This window comes from Montipora foliosa, chromosome 1 (assembly GCF_036669935.1).
Source record: "Montipora foliosa isolate CH-2021 chromosome 1, ASM3666993v2, whole genome shotgun sequence".
Taxonomy (NCBI): Eukaryota; Metazoa; Cnidaria; class Anthozoa; order Scleractinia; family Acroporidae; genus Montipora; species Montipora foliosa.
The window spans coordinates 40,893,164-40,913,054 of record NC_090869.1 but is presented as its reverse complement, the minus strand read 5'-3'; the positions used below and the strand labels follow the sequence as shown (position 1 = coordinate 40,913,054).

The 19,891-nt window shown below is 38.2% G+C and overlaps 1 protein-coding gene across 1 annotated transcript in view; it reads left to right on the top strand.

Moving 5' to 3' along the window:
* Positions 1–3,656: 3,656 nt before the first annotated feature.
* Positions 3,657–19,891, top strand: part of LOC137998485 (importin subunit alpha-1-like) — a 22,353-nt gene continuing 6,118 nt past the window's right edge. Inside the window, exons 1-20 of the mRNA XM_068844615.1 lie at positions 3,657–3,821; positions 4,392–4,436; positions 5,145–5,234; positions 5,338–5,373; positions 5,468–5,520; positions 6,504–6,551; positions 8,414–8,461; positions 8,584–8,669; positions 10,507–10,593; positions 10,889–10,971; positions 13,007–13,093; positions 13,295–13,339; positions 13,834–13,896; positions 16,206–16,274; positions 17,771–17,827; positions 17,950–18,021; positions 18,149–18,202; positions 18,714–18,761; positions 18,861–18,944; positions 19,832–19,891. The exon at positions 19,832–19,891 is cut by the window's right edge and continues 9 nt beyond it. Coding sequence (XP_068700716.1) covers positions 3,771–3,821; positions 4,392–4,436; positions 5,145–5,234; positions 5,338–5,373; positions 5,468–5,520; positions 6,504–6,551; positions 8,414–8,461; positions 8,584–8,669; positions 10,507–10,593; positions 10,889–10,971; positions 13,007–13,093; positions 13,295–13,339; positions 13,834–13,896; positions 16,206–16,274; positions 17,771–17,827; positions 17,950–18,021; positions 18,149–18,202; positions 18,714–18,761; positions 18,861–18,944; positions 19,832–19,891 — 1,266 coding nt within the window. The 5' untranslated portion in view covers positions 3,657–3,770. The remainder of the gene's footprint in view (positions 3,822–4,391; positions 4,437–5,144; positions 5,235–5,337; positions 5,374–5,467; positions 5,521–6,503; positions 6,552–8,413; positions 8,462–8,583; positions 8,670–10,506; positions 10,594–10,888; positions 10,972–13,006; positions 13,094–13,294; positions 13,340–13,833; positions 13,897–16,205; positions 16,275–17,770; positions 17,828–17,949; positions 18,022–18,148; positions 18,203–18,713; positions 18,762–18,860; positions 18,945–19,831) is intronic.

Here is a 19,891-nt window from a genome sequence, read left to right as displayed (position 1 = left end):
AGTTGTCAAATGTGAAAGTTTGTAGGGTGGCCACGGTAAGGCGTTTTGCACTGTAATGGATAGGGAGCTTTAGCAACGACGACGGGAACGACAACGAGAACGTCATGTAAAAACATAAATTCACGTTATTGCGATCACTTCGCGACTATTCCAAGCCTTTTAATATGACAAAGGTGTGGCAGTCCCTCAGGAGTGAAACCGTTATGAGCGCCGCTTAATTTAGGGGAGAAAAACGAAATTTTATCTCCAAGTGCTGACGTTCTCCATAACACCTCAAACTTGGTAATTTCACGTTGTTGCTTTGCTGACGACGGCAAAGAAATGGACAAAAATGAAAAAAGCACGTGCAGGGCGAGCAAAGCTATTGTTTTTGCCCACTGAATATGCAAATTTGTAACGTTCTCGTTGCCGTCGCCGTTAGGGACTAGGGAGCTTTAGCAACGACAACGGCGACGGCAACGAGAACGTTACAAATTTGCATATTTAGTGGGCAAAAACAATAGCTTTGCGCGCTCTGCACGTGCGTTTTTCATTTTTGTCCATTTCTTTGCCGTCGTCAGCAAAGCAACAACGCGAAATAACCAAGTTTGAGGTGTTATGGAGAACGTCAGCACTTGGAGATAAATTTTCATTTTTCTCCCCTAAATTAAGCACCGCTCGTAACGGTTTCATTCCTGAGGGACTGCCACACCTTTGTCATATTAAAAAGCTTGGAATAGTCGCGAAGTGATCGCAATAACGTGAATTTATGTTTTTACAAGACGTTCTCGCTGCCGTTCCCGTCGTCGTTGCTAAAGCTCCCTACTTTACGATTTACGACGCGGTCGTCAACGAGAACGCCTCGAAACAGCAATATCATTGGTTAAAAGAGGAAAAGTAATCGTGCTGCACGCGTGGCACGCATTTTAGCACAAATTCGTGCGGTTCTCTGCACAACAACGACGTGAAATCACCAAATTTCTGGTTTTGACGATAACGCGAGCATTTAAATATGAATCTTTCATTGTCTATTTTTACTCTCAAACCGCTCGTGCCAATTTATTTCTAGGACACTTCACCCACATTGTACGACGCGAACGAGATGACCTAACGGCGAGAAACTTACGATAGTGCAAAGTTATATTTTGAGGTGACGTTTTCATCAACGTCGCCGTCGTAGATCGTAAAGTCCCTAATGTCGTTGCTAAAGCTCCCTAATGTAACCAAAGGACCGGACTCCTTAACCAGGAGAGTACTTGGTGCTTGAACCTTTACTAAGAACGTACCAATTGCCATTCTTGGTCTACATCTGTATGTCATATTTCTTTATCGGAAACCAAGCTATATAGTTTAGCTGATATTCGAATGAGTTAATCTGAAGGAGAATAAGTTCATTATTTAAGGCTTACTATTAGCTGGGAAGGTCTGCTTTCGCAGGAAAACACTGAAAATCTAAAAATAGCACGGTCTGTAAAAACTCCTAGGCACACGTGTTCGAAATTGTCCGCATCTTCTAAATTAAAAGGGATTCCAAAATCGGGTTATTCAGGATTCAATCTGCAGAGTCAAGACCACTTCCTAGAGCAATATTGCAACCATCATACCATGATCGCAGGAGATCATAAATTCAGTAAATTGCCGAAGGTTTCGGTTAGGTTGATTGAAGAGTCACTCAGCAGCTGTCGCGGTTTGCTACTGAAACGCAAAACAACTGAAAGCAAAATGACGATAAAACATATGGTTATGAAATAACATTTAAAGACTGAAGAATGAAATTTAGGGTTGTCGAGAATGAAGTAACAATATAGGGAAATGATTTCACATGGTTTTTCAGGGCTCTTCAGCCGACCCGTTCAGCCGGATTGCCTCATTTTTGGCGGGACGGGTTTCAACCCGGTATTACACGAGGCGGGCAACTGAGCTTTTTTTATGCTACTTAAACTCACTCTTTCACTCTTTCACGACTTAAAGCTCTTGGTAACATTGCGAAAGTAGCGGTGATAAGACGGAAAAAAATCGCCAGTCTGGCCGGGCTGGTCCGTTTTTGACGTAAGCATAGAACTGAATTTCACTGTATTTGATCTCGGGACATCGAACTCACTGACTTGGTAGACTGGGCTACCCTGAGGAAAGGACTACGACTTTAAGTTCCCGGCCCGTAAAAAGTAAAATGAAAGCGAATAAAATAATGTTCTTTTGTAGCAACTATATTATATTACGATGATTCTGAGCTTTTCATACTTTACATACTTCTTCTTCTTTGTTTTATATTTATACTTATGCAAAAATTTATATCTTCACTTCTAGCTTGATAATGACCGAAGTTCGGTCGAAACGTCGCGCGCTTTTACCGTTAGTTTTTGATTCTGAGCTTATTACCTATTTAACAATTACATAAGTGAACTTTGTTATTATGCTGAAAGGTTAAATTAGTGAAACACCTGTTACTAGTAATTACACTATTCTTGAAACGTCGAGTGCTTTTCTTTCAGGTATGAAATTACGAGCCCGATTCAGTACACCCTCTCGACATGAGGCAGAAGATAGTGCAAAGCAACCTTAGCGTTTGACGCTATAGAATTCTAAGGTTTCCCATCCTTGGACTGTACATGATCTCTCATAGTAGAGAGATTGCCCAGGGAATGTCAGACAATTCGCTCCCAATGGCCGTTTTCACAATAGAGGACGAACAAATCGTCTTATGGTGTGGCCGACTTATGCATGCGAATTTTAGGACGACCAATTCCGCTATTCTTGTCCGACGTAAATTCATAAAAGACTGACGCCAATGGACGGAATATTGCGCGTGAACACTGACCCTAAAAATTTAGTGGTTTGTGGCCGGGCGGCACTAGGCTTCAAAAAATTGCATCCAATTTCCGAAAAAAAAAAATGCAAACCCTACTTTTTGTTCGGTATCTTGACCGTGAACTAAAAAATCGGCCTGCCGAGAGGCAAGATACCGGCTCCTCTGAAGTTTGGTAGAGTTTGACAAAAAATTGTAAGGTTCTGGCGTGTCGGTTGCACTCGATCAGGCCAAGCTTTGAGGTTGGCCATTTTTTTGCAAAGCAAATATCCGCTAGTGCGAGCGGGCCCTTAATTGTGGATTACGCGATTGATACGCGTAATCCATACGGGCAATACGAATTCTGAAATTCCATCGTGCCTCCAGTGGATTTACCCTGGGCAGTCCTAGAACCTTCGAAAAATACCTGTGGCACCCAGGGTACGGTAGATTAGAAAAAGGCCCTTTCTTTTAGATGATTTCTCTTCATGTTGGAGGTTACAGCGGTTATCAGTCGGCACGCGCCCCTCAACGACATTTTTTTCGACTACTTTTTAATATTTTGAAACTAAAATTTAGGTGGACGTCAATCAAATGTTTCCACGACCATAGTTCTGTTCTCTTGGTGGCGGTAGAATTCGTCACAGTGGTATATATACCCTGTATTACCACTGCGCAAAATATGTACCGTATCACCGTATTCAGTCTCTTTTTGTGTTCTCAGATGCCGCGATCATTTTGGCGAGAGGAAATCGCGAAAGGGCAGGCGTGCATTTCTGCTAGTGAAACAAAGGGTAAACCAACCAATCGGACAACAGATTCGTTGAGAGAAAATTAATTTGATTGGTTGGAGAAATGTTTGACCAACCAGAGGCCGAATTTTCTGTAAAGTACAATTTTTAAAAGTACAAGAATCTATTGCAGAAGGATCTTGAAAGCGTGCGCTAAACTCGAACGTTCTTCGGAGTTCTGTTGATAATCTTGCTGTGATTTTATCTGAAAGATTATGGCGGAGAACCGCTTGCGAAACTTTAAGAACAAAGGAAAGGATTCAAGTGTAAGTTTGGATGCATGCATATACCTAGACTAGATTTTTAACTCATATATAAGCTCTGAATTAAAGCTCATGTTGGCGAAGGATAGAGTCGTAGTCAAGAAGATTGATTCCCTTGATTCAGGAAGAGTATTTTGACATGATTAAGCCGTTCTTGGTCTATTTTGACGCTTTAATGTACTCTTGGTTTAGACAAATGAAAGTTGCTTGATCTATGAAAGACAGAAGGGTCTTGAATAACGATTCAAACCCAATGTCAACCGTCATGTCTCGTGCTCGATTTCTTCTATTATTTAATTAAATACGATTTGTCGTTCTTATATGCTTGTCTTACCACATTGGATCGATAGGTCACGCTGATCGACAGACGAGTCCTTGTTTTTCATACTGTGTGAGTTTCCTGTCGACTACAGATCACAACCATACACTGTAGCCATTTGTTCCCTGATCAGTGGCGATTACTGGGAAAGATACATTATTTTAATGGTTTCTTAGATGCATAAAAAGTCCAAAAGTTTGTCCATGTGAATCAGCCAATGCTGTAAAATTTTATAATTACTTCTTTTTTTGCAGGAGCTGCGACGAAGGCGAACTGATGTCACAATCGAACTTAGAAAAGTAAGTCTTGCTCTTGTTTCGGTTTGGTTTATTGCATTCTATGGCCGGGAACATACTATATCAGACTTTCTTTAAATATGCAATTTATCAAAATTTTTAACTTTCTACTTTTTTGTGACTGGTCTAAAACGAGGCTATGAATTATAGGTTGGCAACTTATGTATATTTCGTCAAAAACACAACACAACAGTAAACTGAATGAAAGTTGTTTGGTGGAAGTTTGGGGTTTTTGATTTAGTATGCATGCAACCAAGATTGTGTTTTTTGTGGTCACAATATAAAAAGTTTGGATCACCAACAAACCACTTTCAACTACTACCAAATTTAATGTTTGTGTCATAAGGTCATTTAAAGATTAAACAGAGTACTGTTGTTATTAATGGACTAAATTCAGTCCGAAACAAAAGACAACATCTCGAGGCTCTGGGGAAAAAATGTAAGGATTTGTATGAGTTCATTCCCCAGAGCCTTGAGATGATGCCTTTTGTTTCGGACTGAATTTTAATCTATCGAAATTGGTCTATTGAAAACTCTTCAAGGTGGCAAAAATAAAAACATTGTATATTACAAAGAATTTTGGATTGTGTGGTAAAAATAACCTGTTGTATATGCATGCTATAAGAGGGGTGAAAAAAAGATGATGGGATGGTGTGCATTTTTACAAATTTATTGCCAGGCCCCTTAAAAGGTGTTTCCTTCTCGCCTTAGACAAAAAGAGATGACCAGATTCTGAAAAGACGCAACATTACTTCTGATCAGTCTGTTAGTCCATTAAAGGAGAACAATTCTCAACAGCCGGTAACGTTGTTTAAATGTTAGTGCTCTTGTTTGCTAAATTTGTGGCCAAGCGTTGTAGTTTTAGCTAAGATTGCACTTATTTATTGCTGTTTTTTTTTAACAGACTGTTACTCAGTTACCATTATCCACAATCGAACAGGTATCTTATCTTTAAAAAAATTGCTGTTTGATTAGTTTGATCTTTTGCTTTAAATAATCATGTTTTCATTGTCTGGTAATTTAATGTTATACAGTATCTCAAGTCAAATGATGACAAATTGATATTTGAAGCTGCACAGATTTCAAGGTAACTATTTAATGGCGGCTTTCATAAACTTCTGCTTTTAGCAAATGGATAAGATTTTTCTATCGTTAATATCACTCCTGGTAACAGCAAGTTGGTGGATGGTTAAAAAGTGGACAGGGAAAAAGAGCATCTTAATTTAAGTAACCACTCACAAGACCAAATGTAGTTCTTTGATCTGCTTGTCTAAGTGACTGAGGGAAGACAAAAAATAGTTTGTTAATTGAAAAAGGAATTTACAATTTTGCATGCTTATTAAAGATAAAATGAAGTAGAATGATGCTGTCATGAATGTAAGAACAAAGGGGTTTTCAGAAGTTGAAGAAAGCAGGACAAAGTATATGTATTTTTTGCTTGAAAATTACCGTATGATCTTTTCAATAGATCTTATAGCTCTTTAATTTGTTAATTTCACTGGTGACAGTTTACAGTGCAACCAGGAAAACTATGTCAGGAATGCTTATCGTTCTTAAGTGAATCATGTTAGAGGTCTTCAGGTGCCAAAAGCACAAATTGAATAACTGTTTTAGTACAGATATTCCTGAGGGTGCAACATGCTGAAAGCAACAATTCTTTGGAGTACCAGTGATCAGTGAAATGTCAAATAGATGCACTGCTCTTTTTCTTTATGAGTAGTCTCAGAGCTTAAACAACCAGATTCAGCTCAAATATTAAAAGCAATTTCTTGGCAAATCTAAAGCCAACACAATTCTTGTCACGCAAGCAACAGCAAATACTCTGTGGTTTAGCAAGTAGATTTCGATGTGTGAGTGGACAGAAATAACATTCCTGACACATTTCAGGTGTTCAGTTTTCCCAGTCGTACAGTCTGGAAAATTAATCATTTAATCCCAGAGGAAATACATTCTGCTAGCATTAAGAAGAAGTGTACAATATTTTTTTGACAAACCATTTCTATGTGGATTGAAGGTCGAGTGTCTACACTGTTAATTAAAAAAACACAATATTTGATGTTCATCATCCAGGAAGATGCTATCAAAGCAGAGAAACCCTCCAATAAGGGAATTCATTGAGTGAGTATGACAGTACTGCTATCTGGTATTATTAGTTAATTAAAGGGGTGATTGGCTGGGAGTATCCAAGATCGGATCATTATATGCAGTTAAATGTAATTTAATGGAGTTAACAACAAAGAGTGACTGTGTTCCCTCAAGGGTCTGCTGAATTGTTTTGCACACACGCCAGTGCATTCGCCCATGTCAATGTTCCTTCATGTCCAACAATGTTTTGTGAGGCACTTGCGCCAATGCATGCGGCATGGGTCTGTGCTTCCCTGCTTTTTGCGTTGTTTGTTCATGCACCTTTGTGGCTGCGCCAGTGCATGCGTGGAGCCAGCATTGGTAAGCCTGTGCAGTCAGCGGTCTTATGTTGTCCACATGTGTGTGGATCCCTCATGTTTGTTGTAGCGCCATTTTACATGCAAGCATAGTTTCTGGGTTTTTCCCCACCTACCCTCCCCTTTTTTCCACTGTATCTATAATACATCAGTGTGACGGGTGCCCTTCTTCCCTTTTTCATGGGAGCTCATGGCTGGGTTACCAGGATTTGCCAGCCATGGGAGTAGTCTCATCTAGGAGCTGGTTGCCAATAGTGGAAGCTCCTGGATGTCGGGGGCACTCAACCTCCATTCCGCGATGCTGTTGTTAATTTCTATTAAATTTATATTGATATAAATCCCTCCGACATTCCAATCCTATGTTATCAAGAGATACAGATTCTGCATTTTGCCGAAATTTTTGTTAAAATAAATAAAGCAAGAAAAATATATTTTGTTTCTCGTCATGAATTTTGTTTCAATTTGGAGATATGGAGTAAAATTGTGATGGGTTGACCACGATCCATTCCCTCGATCATTCACCATTTTCAGCGGTTTTTTACACATACATACTTTAACTAGAGTCCAGGCTCATTGCCGAAAAATGTGTAGAAACTGCTTATGAACTTTCATCTTGTGAATGAAATGGCGTGTTTTCTTCAATGTTCAGGAAAATAAGCGTTTCAAAGTAGTCAATCTCTTTGGCTTTTGTGTTTGTGAGGATGGTAAGCAGGTGCTTTATCATTAATATCAGGAATTTCTTCAGTTTTATGCGAATAATATCGTAATGATGCAGATTTTAGGGAATTATGCGGATCTGCATCACCGCATCCGGTCAGATTGGCCACAATTATTGTGGCTTGCACGTGCACATTTTCCCGCACCTTGTGTCGGCTACATGTAATCAATTGACTTTTCATTGGTTTACTGAATTGTCTCTGTCCTTTTTTGATTGGCCAAAGTAATTACTTTGGTTTTGGTTTTACAACACTCGATTGAAACTTGCTCTATGCAATTGATTGCTTGGATCCATCAGTGTTAAGCCCTTCCACACCCGAGAGTGAGACTTGCAGATTTTACTCGAACACCAGACAGTTAAATTACTCATCAGTTGGGGGCACTTAGGTGTGAATGGGTCAACAACATCTCGGTCCACGGAAAAGCTCTGACTGCCTTATAGGCTTTTGCACATTATGCTAGCATTATTTTGAGCATAATAGCATGGCAAAAGCATCGCGCATAATACCAGCATTTTAGCAAGATTGTTGTATCATTAAAAAGGAAAAATATGTCTAAAGTGATGAAATTCACGGAGTATGGATGGCTCAAACGATTTGTGTTTATTGTGTATGTATTGACGGAAGGTTCGGGCATTTTAGCAATTGGCCATAAATAGAGAATAATAGTAAAAAATAAAAGAATAATGTGCCAAAGCCTTCAAATAGATGAAGCCTGCGAACAGTTTCACAGCCTTTGGAATAAAATCAGAAGTTGCCAGCTGGGTTGGGTATAGTAACTTAAATTGCCATCAATATGTGTTCACACCCATCTTCTTTTCAGGTCGGGATTAGTCCCAAAATTTGTTGTCTTGTTGGACCGATCTGACAAGTGAGTATCGCTTTCAATTATCATGTCTTAAGTATTTCTTTAACCAACTTTGTTCAATTTCCCCCTTAAAATCACTTGAATGTATGATATCAAACAAGTATTGTGTTCTCCATCAATTACAGCCCTTCAATTCAGTTTGAGGCTGCTTGGGTCTTGACAAACATTGCATCAGGCTCATCAGATGAAACAAAGGTTGTTGTGGATTCAGGTATTACATCAATGCTTAGAATAATATTAAATATTGTAATTCTGCTGCAATCCACTTGGTTTGACTTTTGAAAGACATTATTTCCACTAATTTTGAAGATATTGATTTGTGCATGCTGCTTTTTCAATTCCCCCCCCCCCCCCCTTTTTTCGAAATTCCAGAAGCGAAGATGCCTATTACATGTAAATAATAAAAACAATTAAATATTCCCCATTGTTGTCCCTATGGTTCGCTTTTCTTCTGGTCAGTGCCAAGAGCCCAGACTCTGGCCACAGCCAAAGCACAGACTTCTTGCTCCTCTTCTCATTCTCAGAAATTTGAAACAGTAATGGTTGCCAATGTTACAACATTATGCCATTACTGTGACTACACATATTTTTGGCTATGGCCCAACCTTGTACCCAGAGTCCTCAGTAGGTGAGTGCCCGCCGAGAGACTCTGGGATAATGGACTCCATTTTCCCAGAAAACTTGGGGTCTGGTCTTATTATGCATCCTCAAGTCAAAAGCAAAAACAGTAAACAGTCGAAAATAAAGGATTGACTCAAAATGGCGGGTTGAAAGTGTTTGAGAAACAGAAACTTTAGTCTTACACACCCTAAAAGAAAGTCAGTCTGGTTTCTTTTCAAGGAGAAAATTAATGTTCATTGGCTTGCTGTTAAGAGCAAGACAGTGAAAGATGAAATGTCTGACCCTTTCGGTAAGTGTATGTTTCAGCATGTATTCCATCGTTTAGAATACCACTGCAAGTAACACATTCGACAATCTTTTGTGGAGACGGCACAAGAGTCCTTTTCTACTACCGGTACATTTTTATGTTTCCATACTTCTGAAAGGCTTTGACAAGGACTTCTTCCTCGGATTTCTCCCCAAGAGACTGATGTAATGTTTTCCCAAGATAGTTTTGCAACAGCAACAGTAATCAGTTTTTAGTGGTCGTTTTATTTTTTGTGGATTATATATTTCTGAGGTGCTTTAAGTTAGGCAATGAAGATGGTAGGAAAAAGGAAACAGCACTGAAACTAGTTTTAGATTTCGAATCTCCCTCCAAAAAGAGGAAGTTGATTTTGGGGTTTGTGGTGTGGTGGTCCATTGTTATGCAAGCAACCTATCCAAAAAATTGTCCATTATCCCAGAGTCTCTCTGGGTGCTCACCTGCTGACCAAAAAGCCTGGGGACTCTGGGTATGAGATTGGCTTTGGCCAGGGTCTGTGTTCTTGCTGCTGACCATGAAAGAAAAGCGGGCTGTGGGGACAAGAGTGAAAAATACCCATAAAATTGTCTTGAATCGGTCTCGAGCTGCAGAATTCCAAAGGAGCACCTTTTCAGGAGAGTGTTTATAATAGCAATGAACTGTAATGTAACACCTTACTCGAGTCTTGTTAAGTGAAGTGGAACTGCAAATCACAGCCGATTATAGTGTGTGACAGTAATTATTGTAGCCTAACCATTTCATGTCATTGCATGAAGAAGTACTGTGGTTTTTGAACAGAAGCCAGATGCTCACTAACTGAGCCAACCAGTCAGTGGCTTCCAATAGTTGTAATATTTTGTGATAGGAACATCATTGGCCCATTAGTTCCTTGCGTTGCATTGGTGTTGGATGTTATAGTTGTTGTCCAATGCTGAGTATTAATATTATTGCCAGTAACAGTGACAACAACGTAAAAGCCATCCCAGGCCAGGTCCCTTTCTCCAACATGAGAGATTTGCTACACTGTTTTTTTCTGACTATTTAAAGTGATTTTTGCAAGGTTTGAAGGTGAAAGACGTATCGGTGATTAATACGTCTTGGTATCATTTTCTTTAAGATCTTTACAATCCTTTTTATTTTGAAGGTGCTGTGCCAAAATTGGTGAACTTGTTGATATCACCCCATGCTCAAGTATGTGAACAAGCTGTGTGGGCCCTTGGGAACATTGCAGGTAGATATAGGCTTAAGTTTATAAATAATGATATTTTTTCAGTTTTTGATTTAAGTTTTTGAGCTCGAGTTTGTTGCATTGAAGTTATCATGCACTTTGTGCGCAAGACCTTTCAAATTGGTGATTTAGCTTCACTTTGTGCATGACCTGAGGAACTTAACATCAGTTAAATACAAGTTGTCTGCCCACCCCATCTTGACCTCACATTGAAAGTGTAATCATGGTATCACCTTATATAATAATTTATTATGGTGACCTTATATTGAAAGCAAGCATTTTCATTTATTTTCTGTAGGTGATGGTCCTATGCTTAGAAATTTTGTAATAGCCTGTGGAGCTTTGTCCCCAATGCTTGGATTAATACAAACAGGAATGAATGTAAGTGTATCAGAAGTCACAGTGTTTCAAGTCTGAAGTACTGTGTCCCTCTTTTCACCTGTTCTTTTGTTTCTACTGGATGATCATTCAGGGCTCAGAGAAAAAATCCAGTCACAATTTTGTGACAAGGTACAAAAATTTAAAAGCAAATTTGGATCGTGTACCTTATAGGGTACCTTGATCGATATTCAACCGACATTTGACAGACATGTCGACCAACTATCTACCAAGAGCAAACTGCTAGTCTACCAATAGAGACCCTTGACCCTCAGTCATTGAAATCCACCGATACATTACTGACATTTAACCGTCATATTATGGATGCTTCATCACCTTCCTATTGTCGACCGATAAATCGTCTGTAACTCAATCAACATATCAACTGATGTATCGGTCGATAAGTCAGTCTTTACTTGATCAACACTCAGCCAACACGCGACCGACATGTTGATGAGCTGACTGCTGGTTTACCAAGACCATCAACTCTCCCTTGACTGTCAACTAATACAGGACCAACATTTGACCGATATGGCACCAATACGTGACCAATAAGTACAGATAATTATGATCATGGTCAATACATCGTTCAACATCAATCATGGAAGTTTGATCTATTTTTCGGTTGGCTAGCGATCAATATAGTCAGTTGATATGTAGGTTGCATGTCAGTCGAATGTAGATTGAGTCTCAGCAGACATACTGATACATCGGCCGATACATGTATCTCGATAGAGGCACCCTATGAGATACATAATCCACAAATTTTAGTGCAAATTTGCTTCATTGTATTGCATTGCCAGCAGTTTAACAAAATACCTGTACTAGTCAGCAATTACTGGTCAATACTTGACAATAGACATTTACGTAAAAAAACCCTGCTGAAAATGGTGAATGATCAAGGGAATTGCATTGTGCAAATAATGATGCCGCTTAATTATGCTAAATTTGTTTATTTCTTTATTTATTTTTCCAAAGTGGTGCAAAGTGGCATACTACAAGTACTATAACTTTTTTATTTTGAACAAGTGAAGGTGGTAATTTTTAAGTCACAAAGGGAAAAAAATTGTTTGCAATTTTGAACCCTGTCATTGGAAAAAAATTAAATCATGGTGTTTGCACGTTATTCAGGACAACAAGAATATACTGGCAAATTTTAATAGCATAGAAATGATAGCCCAGTAACTGCATGTTCATGTATTAATTTCTTAACTCATCATAGCTGTAGTGCACTAATAGCTGCAGTCAGCAATGCCTGAATTTCAGTTTTGCCTAAATTCCATTAAGTCACTTTAGGCTCATGGCACATAAGATTAACTTTGCCTTTGCCTAGTGAAGGGCCTAATCCACAGTGAAATCCTCCACCTCAGAGTTGGAGCCCCAGGGAGAATCTTGGCAAATTTGATACTGTACCCTCTGCTGATCTCAAAAACCCAGGGTACAGGCTGCCCAGAAAATGCAGTGGCCATGACATCTTTTGTCCAGGTACTGAAAGATAGTAACCAAGTGACATTATCTGCAACCGCTGCTCAGACAACATTCTTGTTTCATGGGTACAAAGAGAACCAGAAGCATGCAGCTTGCCAAGTTTGCAGAGAGAAGCTTGGGAACTTGTTTTGAACACAGGGATAAGATTGTATGAATGCTGTTAAACCATGAGTAAGGAAGGTCCTAGAGAGGAAACATCAAGTTGGTGAGCAGTGAATCAGGAACTGGGGCTGGCAGTGCCCTCAGAGCCAAGAACTGGAGCTCCTTCCAATAATATTAAAACGAGGCAAAGCATCAGCCATAGAATTTTCCGCGAAGAACTGATGAAGAAAGTAATCTTGAAAGAGGCAATGATCTGCAAGGTTGACCATGTGTGCCCTGCGCAACACAGCAGGGAGCGCCGCAACCCTAGTGCATAATAACACCACTGTCCAGCATAATGTCTTGGTTAATTTCATTGAGCTGCATTTCCCCTTTTCCCTCTTATTACATCACACAAATGAACTAGGTTTTCATAACATTAATAATATTTATAATACTTACATTTTAGGTTCAGTTTCTTCGTAATGTGACATGGACCCTGTCTAACTTGTGCCGTAACAAAAATCCACCTCCCGAGAAGGATGCCGTCATACAGGTGAGATCAATTTGTGCTAAAAAAATTCAAAGGCATCTATGAGTGGCACTCTAAAGAAGAAACAGTTTTAATGGGTGTCTTGATGGCATTGAATGACCAAAACAGGGGATACTGTAAAAGTTGTTGTTTGTAATTTACATTTTTGTCACATGTACTTGCTGCAAGACATTACGTTTGTTACAAGGACTTTATTGATTTCAGATCTTGCCAGCTCTGGCCCATCTCATCAATCACCAAGATAAAGAGGTAAATAACCTCATTGAAGTCTATAAAGGCAGTTCAAGTATATCATAGTAATAGTCAGTTGTGATAAATATAATGAAAAATTCTCCATCTACTGTCATTGATTGTTAGGAAATAATGCCACTTTTATGCTTGTAATAATAATTATATACAAGTCAAACATGAAACTCACCTAACCCCTGTGAGTTTTCTTAAGCCCAGTGATAAATCGTATCTGCACATCACAGTTTCAACTGTTATTTTGAGGATTGAGATTTTTCCTTGTATGGACCACATCTCAAATCTTGTGGGGGATTCCTGAGTCCTCAATGATCACTCACAGCTGTTATGTACCTCTGTCAACAAATAATATAATTTGCTCACAATATATTATAAAGTTATAATATAGTTCTATAGTTCTATAGTTACATGTAAGTTTACAATCACGACATTGCAAAACGTTTCGTCGTTTTTGTCGAGCTGTAATTATGTTTGGTATATTTTTCATTTTCTATTAGGTGCTTTCGGATACTTGTTGGGGCTTATCGTATTTGACTGATGGAACAAATGATAGAATACAGGTCAGTTCAATCTCTAGAGCTTGTGGATAACATTTCTGATTAAAACATGTTTTATAAAGCGTTCTTTTGGTCTGGAATAATTATATATTTGCTACATGTACCGGTATATAATAGTTATGTTATCAATGAATCTTTAGTCGAGAAGGGAATGACAAAGAATTAAAAATTTTACAACCCTAAGTCAGCCATATAGTTACAAGTACTGTTATAGTATATATGCACTTTTTGATCGAAATAGTGGTCGTCTGGTTGTCCCAGGCCACCAGAAAGTTTACAAGGTGCCTATTTATGTTAATTCAGTAAAATGAAAAGCCTGGTTGCCCAAAGAAATAACGAGGGACAATGCAGCCAAAAAATAGAAAATTAACATGACAAATGAAGCAGTACCCAACTCACTTGTTGGTTTTCTATTGTCAATGTCTGATAGCAGTGTGAAGTTAACAAAATTAATATTACTTTGCTGCAGCTGTGAGCATTTTCCTGTGTTTTGAATATCTGTGGTTTAATTGTTAAAAGAATTTGTCAGATACATGTAGTCAATAGAGATTAAAGACTCCATTTTAAAAATGCTAAAAAAAAAAAACATAACAAAAAAAGCATACACTGTAGGTGCACACTTACCGGTAGAACTATGGGATACTCAAGCTCCAATGCCATAAATCAGGGTAACCAGATTTATTGGTTTAGTTGCTTGGCCTTTGAAAAAGGGACAACCTGGAATTTTTACATTTCAAGCACTGCATATGGTGGAGTGCAGCAAGTTGTGTGTGTGTGGTTGTTTACTTTGGCTTGGAAACCTGTCAGGAACCTTTGAATGGAAAAAGGCCAACGCTGGGGAAGAAGCAGGAGTAATTAGGCTGCCTGTAGCCTCTTTTTGTTAACTGTATTAATTCATTCCATACCAAAATTAACTTAATGCAACAAACATCTGTGGTGAAAGTCCATAGAACAACATCTCCGTTCACCATTACTGGATTCCACGTGTAAACTTTCTTTGAACAAATTAATCATTTCAAATCCATTTGAAGGGCCTTCCAAAATATTAAAGTTATCAATTCCAAACTCACTATGGAGAAAGTTCACAATGTAATGACAGTTTGAGGCATACCATTGGGCTTCAACTGTGCGTATGTTGGGAAAACCCTAACTTGCTTGGAGCAAAGTGCCAATCAAGAAAGCAACATTGCATGACAATATTGCAAAGTGGTGTGCAAACGAACAACCATTTTCACTGTAAACGTTGCCATTAGGAAATCTAGAGAGAGTGAAATATTGATGTTACAGTAATGAATTCTCAAGAGTGTTTCACATGTAATTTTCATGTAATCTAGAACTTCCTGCACAAAGGCAATAAATACTATGATTTACTGTTATGTTGAGTGAGGTACCTGCGAAGTTTGATAAGGGTTTGACTTTCAAGTTACCATATGTAAATTTAAAGGGCAACTTTTGCTTTTTCCCAAGTTAACTGCCCCGCTTAAGTGGAAGGTGGGTGCCTGGGATACCCAGGGGCTTCCACTGTGGCCAGCCAGCCCCTAGATAGAATACTGCCCCCAAAATGTGTTCACTACTGTGATGTAATGGGTTACCATGGCAACATGAAAGCTCTCCAAAACACCCTACATTTCATCTTTGCTTGTAAAGATGAAATATAGGGTGTTTTTGGAGAGCTTTCATGTTGCCATGTTATGTCACAGTAGTGGGCATATTTAATTTTGTTAAGCAATAATTGGTGTTTCATATTGTACCATAACATTGCTGTTATATAATACAGTGTACACCCATCTAATAAGGTCATTTAAAAGTGGTGAAACTGGTTCCAGCCATATTACTATGATTTTCATAATTCTGCGGAATCTTACCTTCAAGTGCCAAACTGCGTTTTGGCTTCCATCAACCAAATTTCCGAACATAGCTGGGAAGATTGACTCCACCTCAGAAAAGTAAATCAGAGTTTTTGTTTGGTTCACAGCTCAAACACCATTATGATGTTTTTAGAAATTCTTCAGTAAAAAGATTTGTACAGATTCCATCGCTTTCAATCGGCATTGAGTTTGAATATACAAAATGTACCTTGGAACCAAAAATGATTGGTGGGTTAGTCACACATCAGTTGATTTCGTCATCTGCGCTTGGCACTGGAAGTTTGATTGATGCAAGCCAAAATGCAGTTTGGCCATTGGCACTTGAGGATGAATTCCACTATATTATATTTCCAGTGTACTTTCCTGTTGTAATTAGAAACCAGATTTCTGAAAGCTGTTAATCTGTGTTGTCAAGAAAACAATTATATTTTATCTTTTTTTTAGCTTGTTATTGATTCAGGAATCCTTCCTTCACTGGTTAACTTGTTAGGCCATCCTGAAGTTAATGTTGTGGTAAGGCTGGGCTGTTATTAAATTTTAATTGACAAATTAAATGGTTTTGAATGTTGCACAATATGGTATCAGTAGAATGTATACTAGGTGTTATTTTAAAAATTGTTGATAATAACATTAATGACAATTATAATTTACAGTGCATTTCACAAAACTTTTGACAGGCGATTTGGGAAGTTCGTTGCAAATTTCATAAGTTTGCTTTGAACATGGGAATTTCAATACGTAACTGTCAATCAAATGGGAAACTTTGAAACGAACTTGGGAATTTCAAGCCGAACTTCGTGGGAATGTGGCGAAGTAATTTCACCATTGCTCTTGGTTGTTTTGAAATTAGTGCCTTCACCGTGCAAGGAAAAGCAATTCCAAGTTTTGTTCGGCAGAAAATTATTGAAAGCTGGTTAGAATGGATAGGACCATCTCAAATAGGACAGGAAATGAGACTTCCCAAAAAACCATTGCCAAAATTGTTGATATTTTCGTTCACAGGGGGAATACATTGTATCGAAGACAACAAATGAAGAAGTATCACTCAGTCAGCGCGTGCTGAATGATGTGAATAATTATATGGAGTGTTGTAAAACTACATGTACCACCCCAGCAATCCAAAACAAACTGGTAAAGAATAATGTTCCAATGTTTGCCCGAAAATGTCGCGTCGCCTGCATGCATCCGCAGCGTAACGCAAGATCTTGGTTTATATTCTTTCAAGAAATTCAGCGTTATTCCACAGGAATTACTGACTCTTGAAAATGAAAACATACTTTACCAGTATTTAGCAGCTTGCGTGGAGAACTCATTTTTGTGATGAGTGTTCAATGCTCATTCCCACGGAGTTCGGCGTGAAATTCCCAAGTTCGTTTTGCAGTTCGCCATTTGATTGACAGTTACGTAATGAAATTCTCAAGTTCAAAGCGAACTTATGAAATTCACAACAAACTTCGCAAATTGCCTGTCAAAAGTTTTGTGAAATGCACTGTAAAAGTAAATACACCACTGTGGAAGTTTTGTGACAAAGTTCCCTTGTTGTCAAGTGCTACTTGCTTTGTTTCCAAGATTATCTTGTAGGACCTTGACATCATGACCGAAAATCGACAAATGGTAATAGTTAAATCAAACTGGTGACTGTTACTAGTAAAATGATGTCAAAACCAGAAACGTTACCCTTGGAAACCAAGTTCCCCTTGACAACATGGTACATGTAACTTCAATGTGGAAACTTTGTCACCAAACATCCCTAGTGACGTACTCAACTGACAAGCTTAGTAAGTATCGGATGACTCATTGGTTGGGTGTTGATGTGTTCACCAAGGTAGGAGCCGACACGTTGGTTAGCGTTTTGCAGGGATTGGATTCGTTCCTAAAACCCATTTCAGGTGATGGTGTCATATTCATGTCAAGTACTTTTGACCTTTTTAGAAACATTATCCATGTAAGATCTGTTATGGTAAGTGTAATTTATCCTTAATCCAGTGAGTTTATATTTGTTATTTCAGACACCCACATTAAGAGCTGTTGGAAACATTGTAACAGGCACAGATGAACAGACACAAGTAAGCTGGAAAATTGTCCAGTTATACCATGTACTTGACAACTTTATTTAAATTATAAAGAAATATAATACAACAGTCAAGTATTACTTAAATCTTTGACATCGATTTGTTGTTCATTTCAGTTAGTGATACAGTGCAATGCACTGTTTTACTTCAAAAATCTTCTTATGCACAGTAAAGCAAGTATTGTGAAGGTGAAGGGAACATTTTGTGAACTGCTGTTGTTAATTTGTAAAATTTGTTATTTTATTCAGACTCTATTCCTCACGTGAAGTTGCATCAGTGTATACATCAAATACTACTCAACTATTTCATTTGCAGGAGGCAACATGGGCAATATCAAATGTCACAGCAGGTCCAAAAGAACAAATCCAGGTAAGAAACATGGAAAGATACGTGGCTTTGCTTTTGATGCAAAAGAGTTAATTAAGCAGATCCCTAAATTTCTCATTGCTTTAAAGTATTGAATCATGCCAAAAATACTTTATTCTAAGGGGGCTTCCGTTATCTGATTAGCAATCCTATAATTTACTACCAAAAATAAGCCATTTCCGAGTTGCTGTTAGCCTCGGTTTTTCGAAGTGATTCTTGGTGCTCAACTATTGTAAGGGAAATGAGTTTGATTTGCATAAGAATATGCAACTCATTTCCATTTGAATGGTTGTGCACCAGGGCTCGAGATCGCTATGAAACTGAGGCATGCAGCAACTTGGAAATGGGCTAGTGGCATCACTGACATTTTGACTACATTAAGTCAAAATGTTTTGCTTTTCCTCCCCTTCTTATGTTCACCTGCCTGGCATACAGCCCCTCTCCACCAATAATCATTGTACTGTGTACTAAAGCAAAAATTCTAAATTTTTCACTATAATATTAATTGTTACAGGCTGTAATAAACGCTGGCTTGGTTCCCATGATCGTTAATGTTTTAAAGGTATGGCATTGTCACATATTTTAAATTTTACATTAAGCTGACATTACCAGAGTACAACCTAGATTGCTTATCTTCCTCAACAAATTATGCATATTTCAGGGGGGTGCCAAAGCAGATTTCAAAAGCCAGAAGGAGGCGGTGTGGGCCATTACAAACTTCACTTCAGGAAGCACTGTAGATCAGGTATAAAAGCCAAGTTCACAATAACGATGAACTGCATGCATTCTACATAAGATTGCATGCATTACAATCTGTGAAAAACAGTGACCCTCTTGAATTTTACCCAAAATCACCATTTTATCCAGTTGTCTGACAATATTAAAAAAATGTCCATTATTAATTATTATTGTTGCTTTATAAAAGGGGTTGTTTTCCAGCAGTCAGATTGTGCATTGAAGGATGCCTGTGGAAAAACCAGCGATGCGCAAACCTCTCATTTACATGTGACTTTGGTTTATAAATAAATATACTTTATACACCTTTCTTCTACTTGCAAATTTAGAGAGAACACTGGTGGCCCCTTCTTAGTTTATATCAGAACATCAATAATTTTAAATCTTTGCTTGTTGGAGTGTGGTGGGACATGTTTGCAAATAGACATTACTTCTTTGAAGTGTCTGTACTGTAAGTGCTACCCAAAAAATTGAATAATTGTGATGTGTCTTGGTTGCCGTATTGTTCCAGAACAACCGCTCTTTGTGTCAGAACAATAGCCTAAGGGCAACCATGAAACGTCACAAATATTCAAGATGGCGGCGTCCGGGAAATTTGAAAGCCAAAACAAGCGTTTTTGAAATTCATTTTTTATCAAATACAGTTATTTTTGTTGTTTTAGTGGAGGTTCTCTTTAAATGCAGGTCTCAACTTATCAATGTCACTTCAATACGTACCTTTGAATGGTGGTTAAACAGCAACAAATTTGTTAGATAATAATACAATTCAATAATCACAAGATCTTAATTGGCCCAAAATTAGAATTACATTGTAAGACTTTAAATAAGATTGGATTTTTATGTTTATTGCATTGTATTCCCAAGAGTTAAAATTTTTGCTTTGTTAATTTTTTTAAGATTAACTTTCTTGTTGACTGTGGTGTCATTGAGCCAATGTGCAAGCTTTTGGAAGCCAAG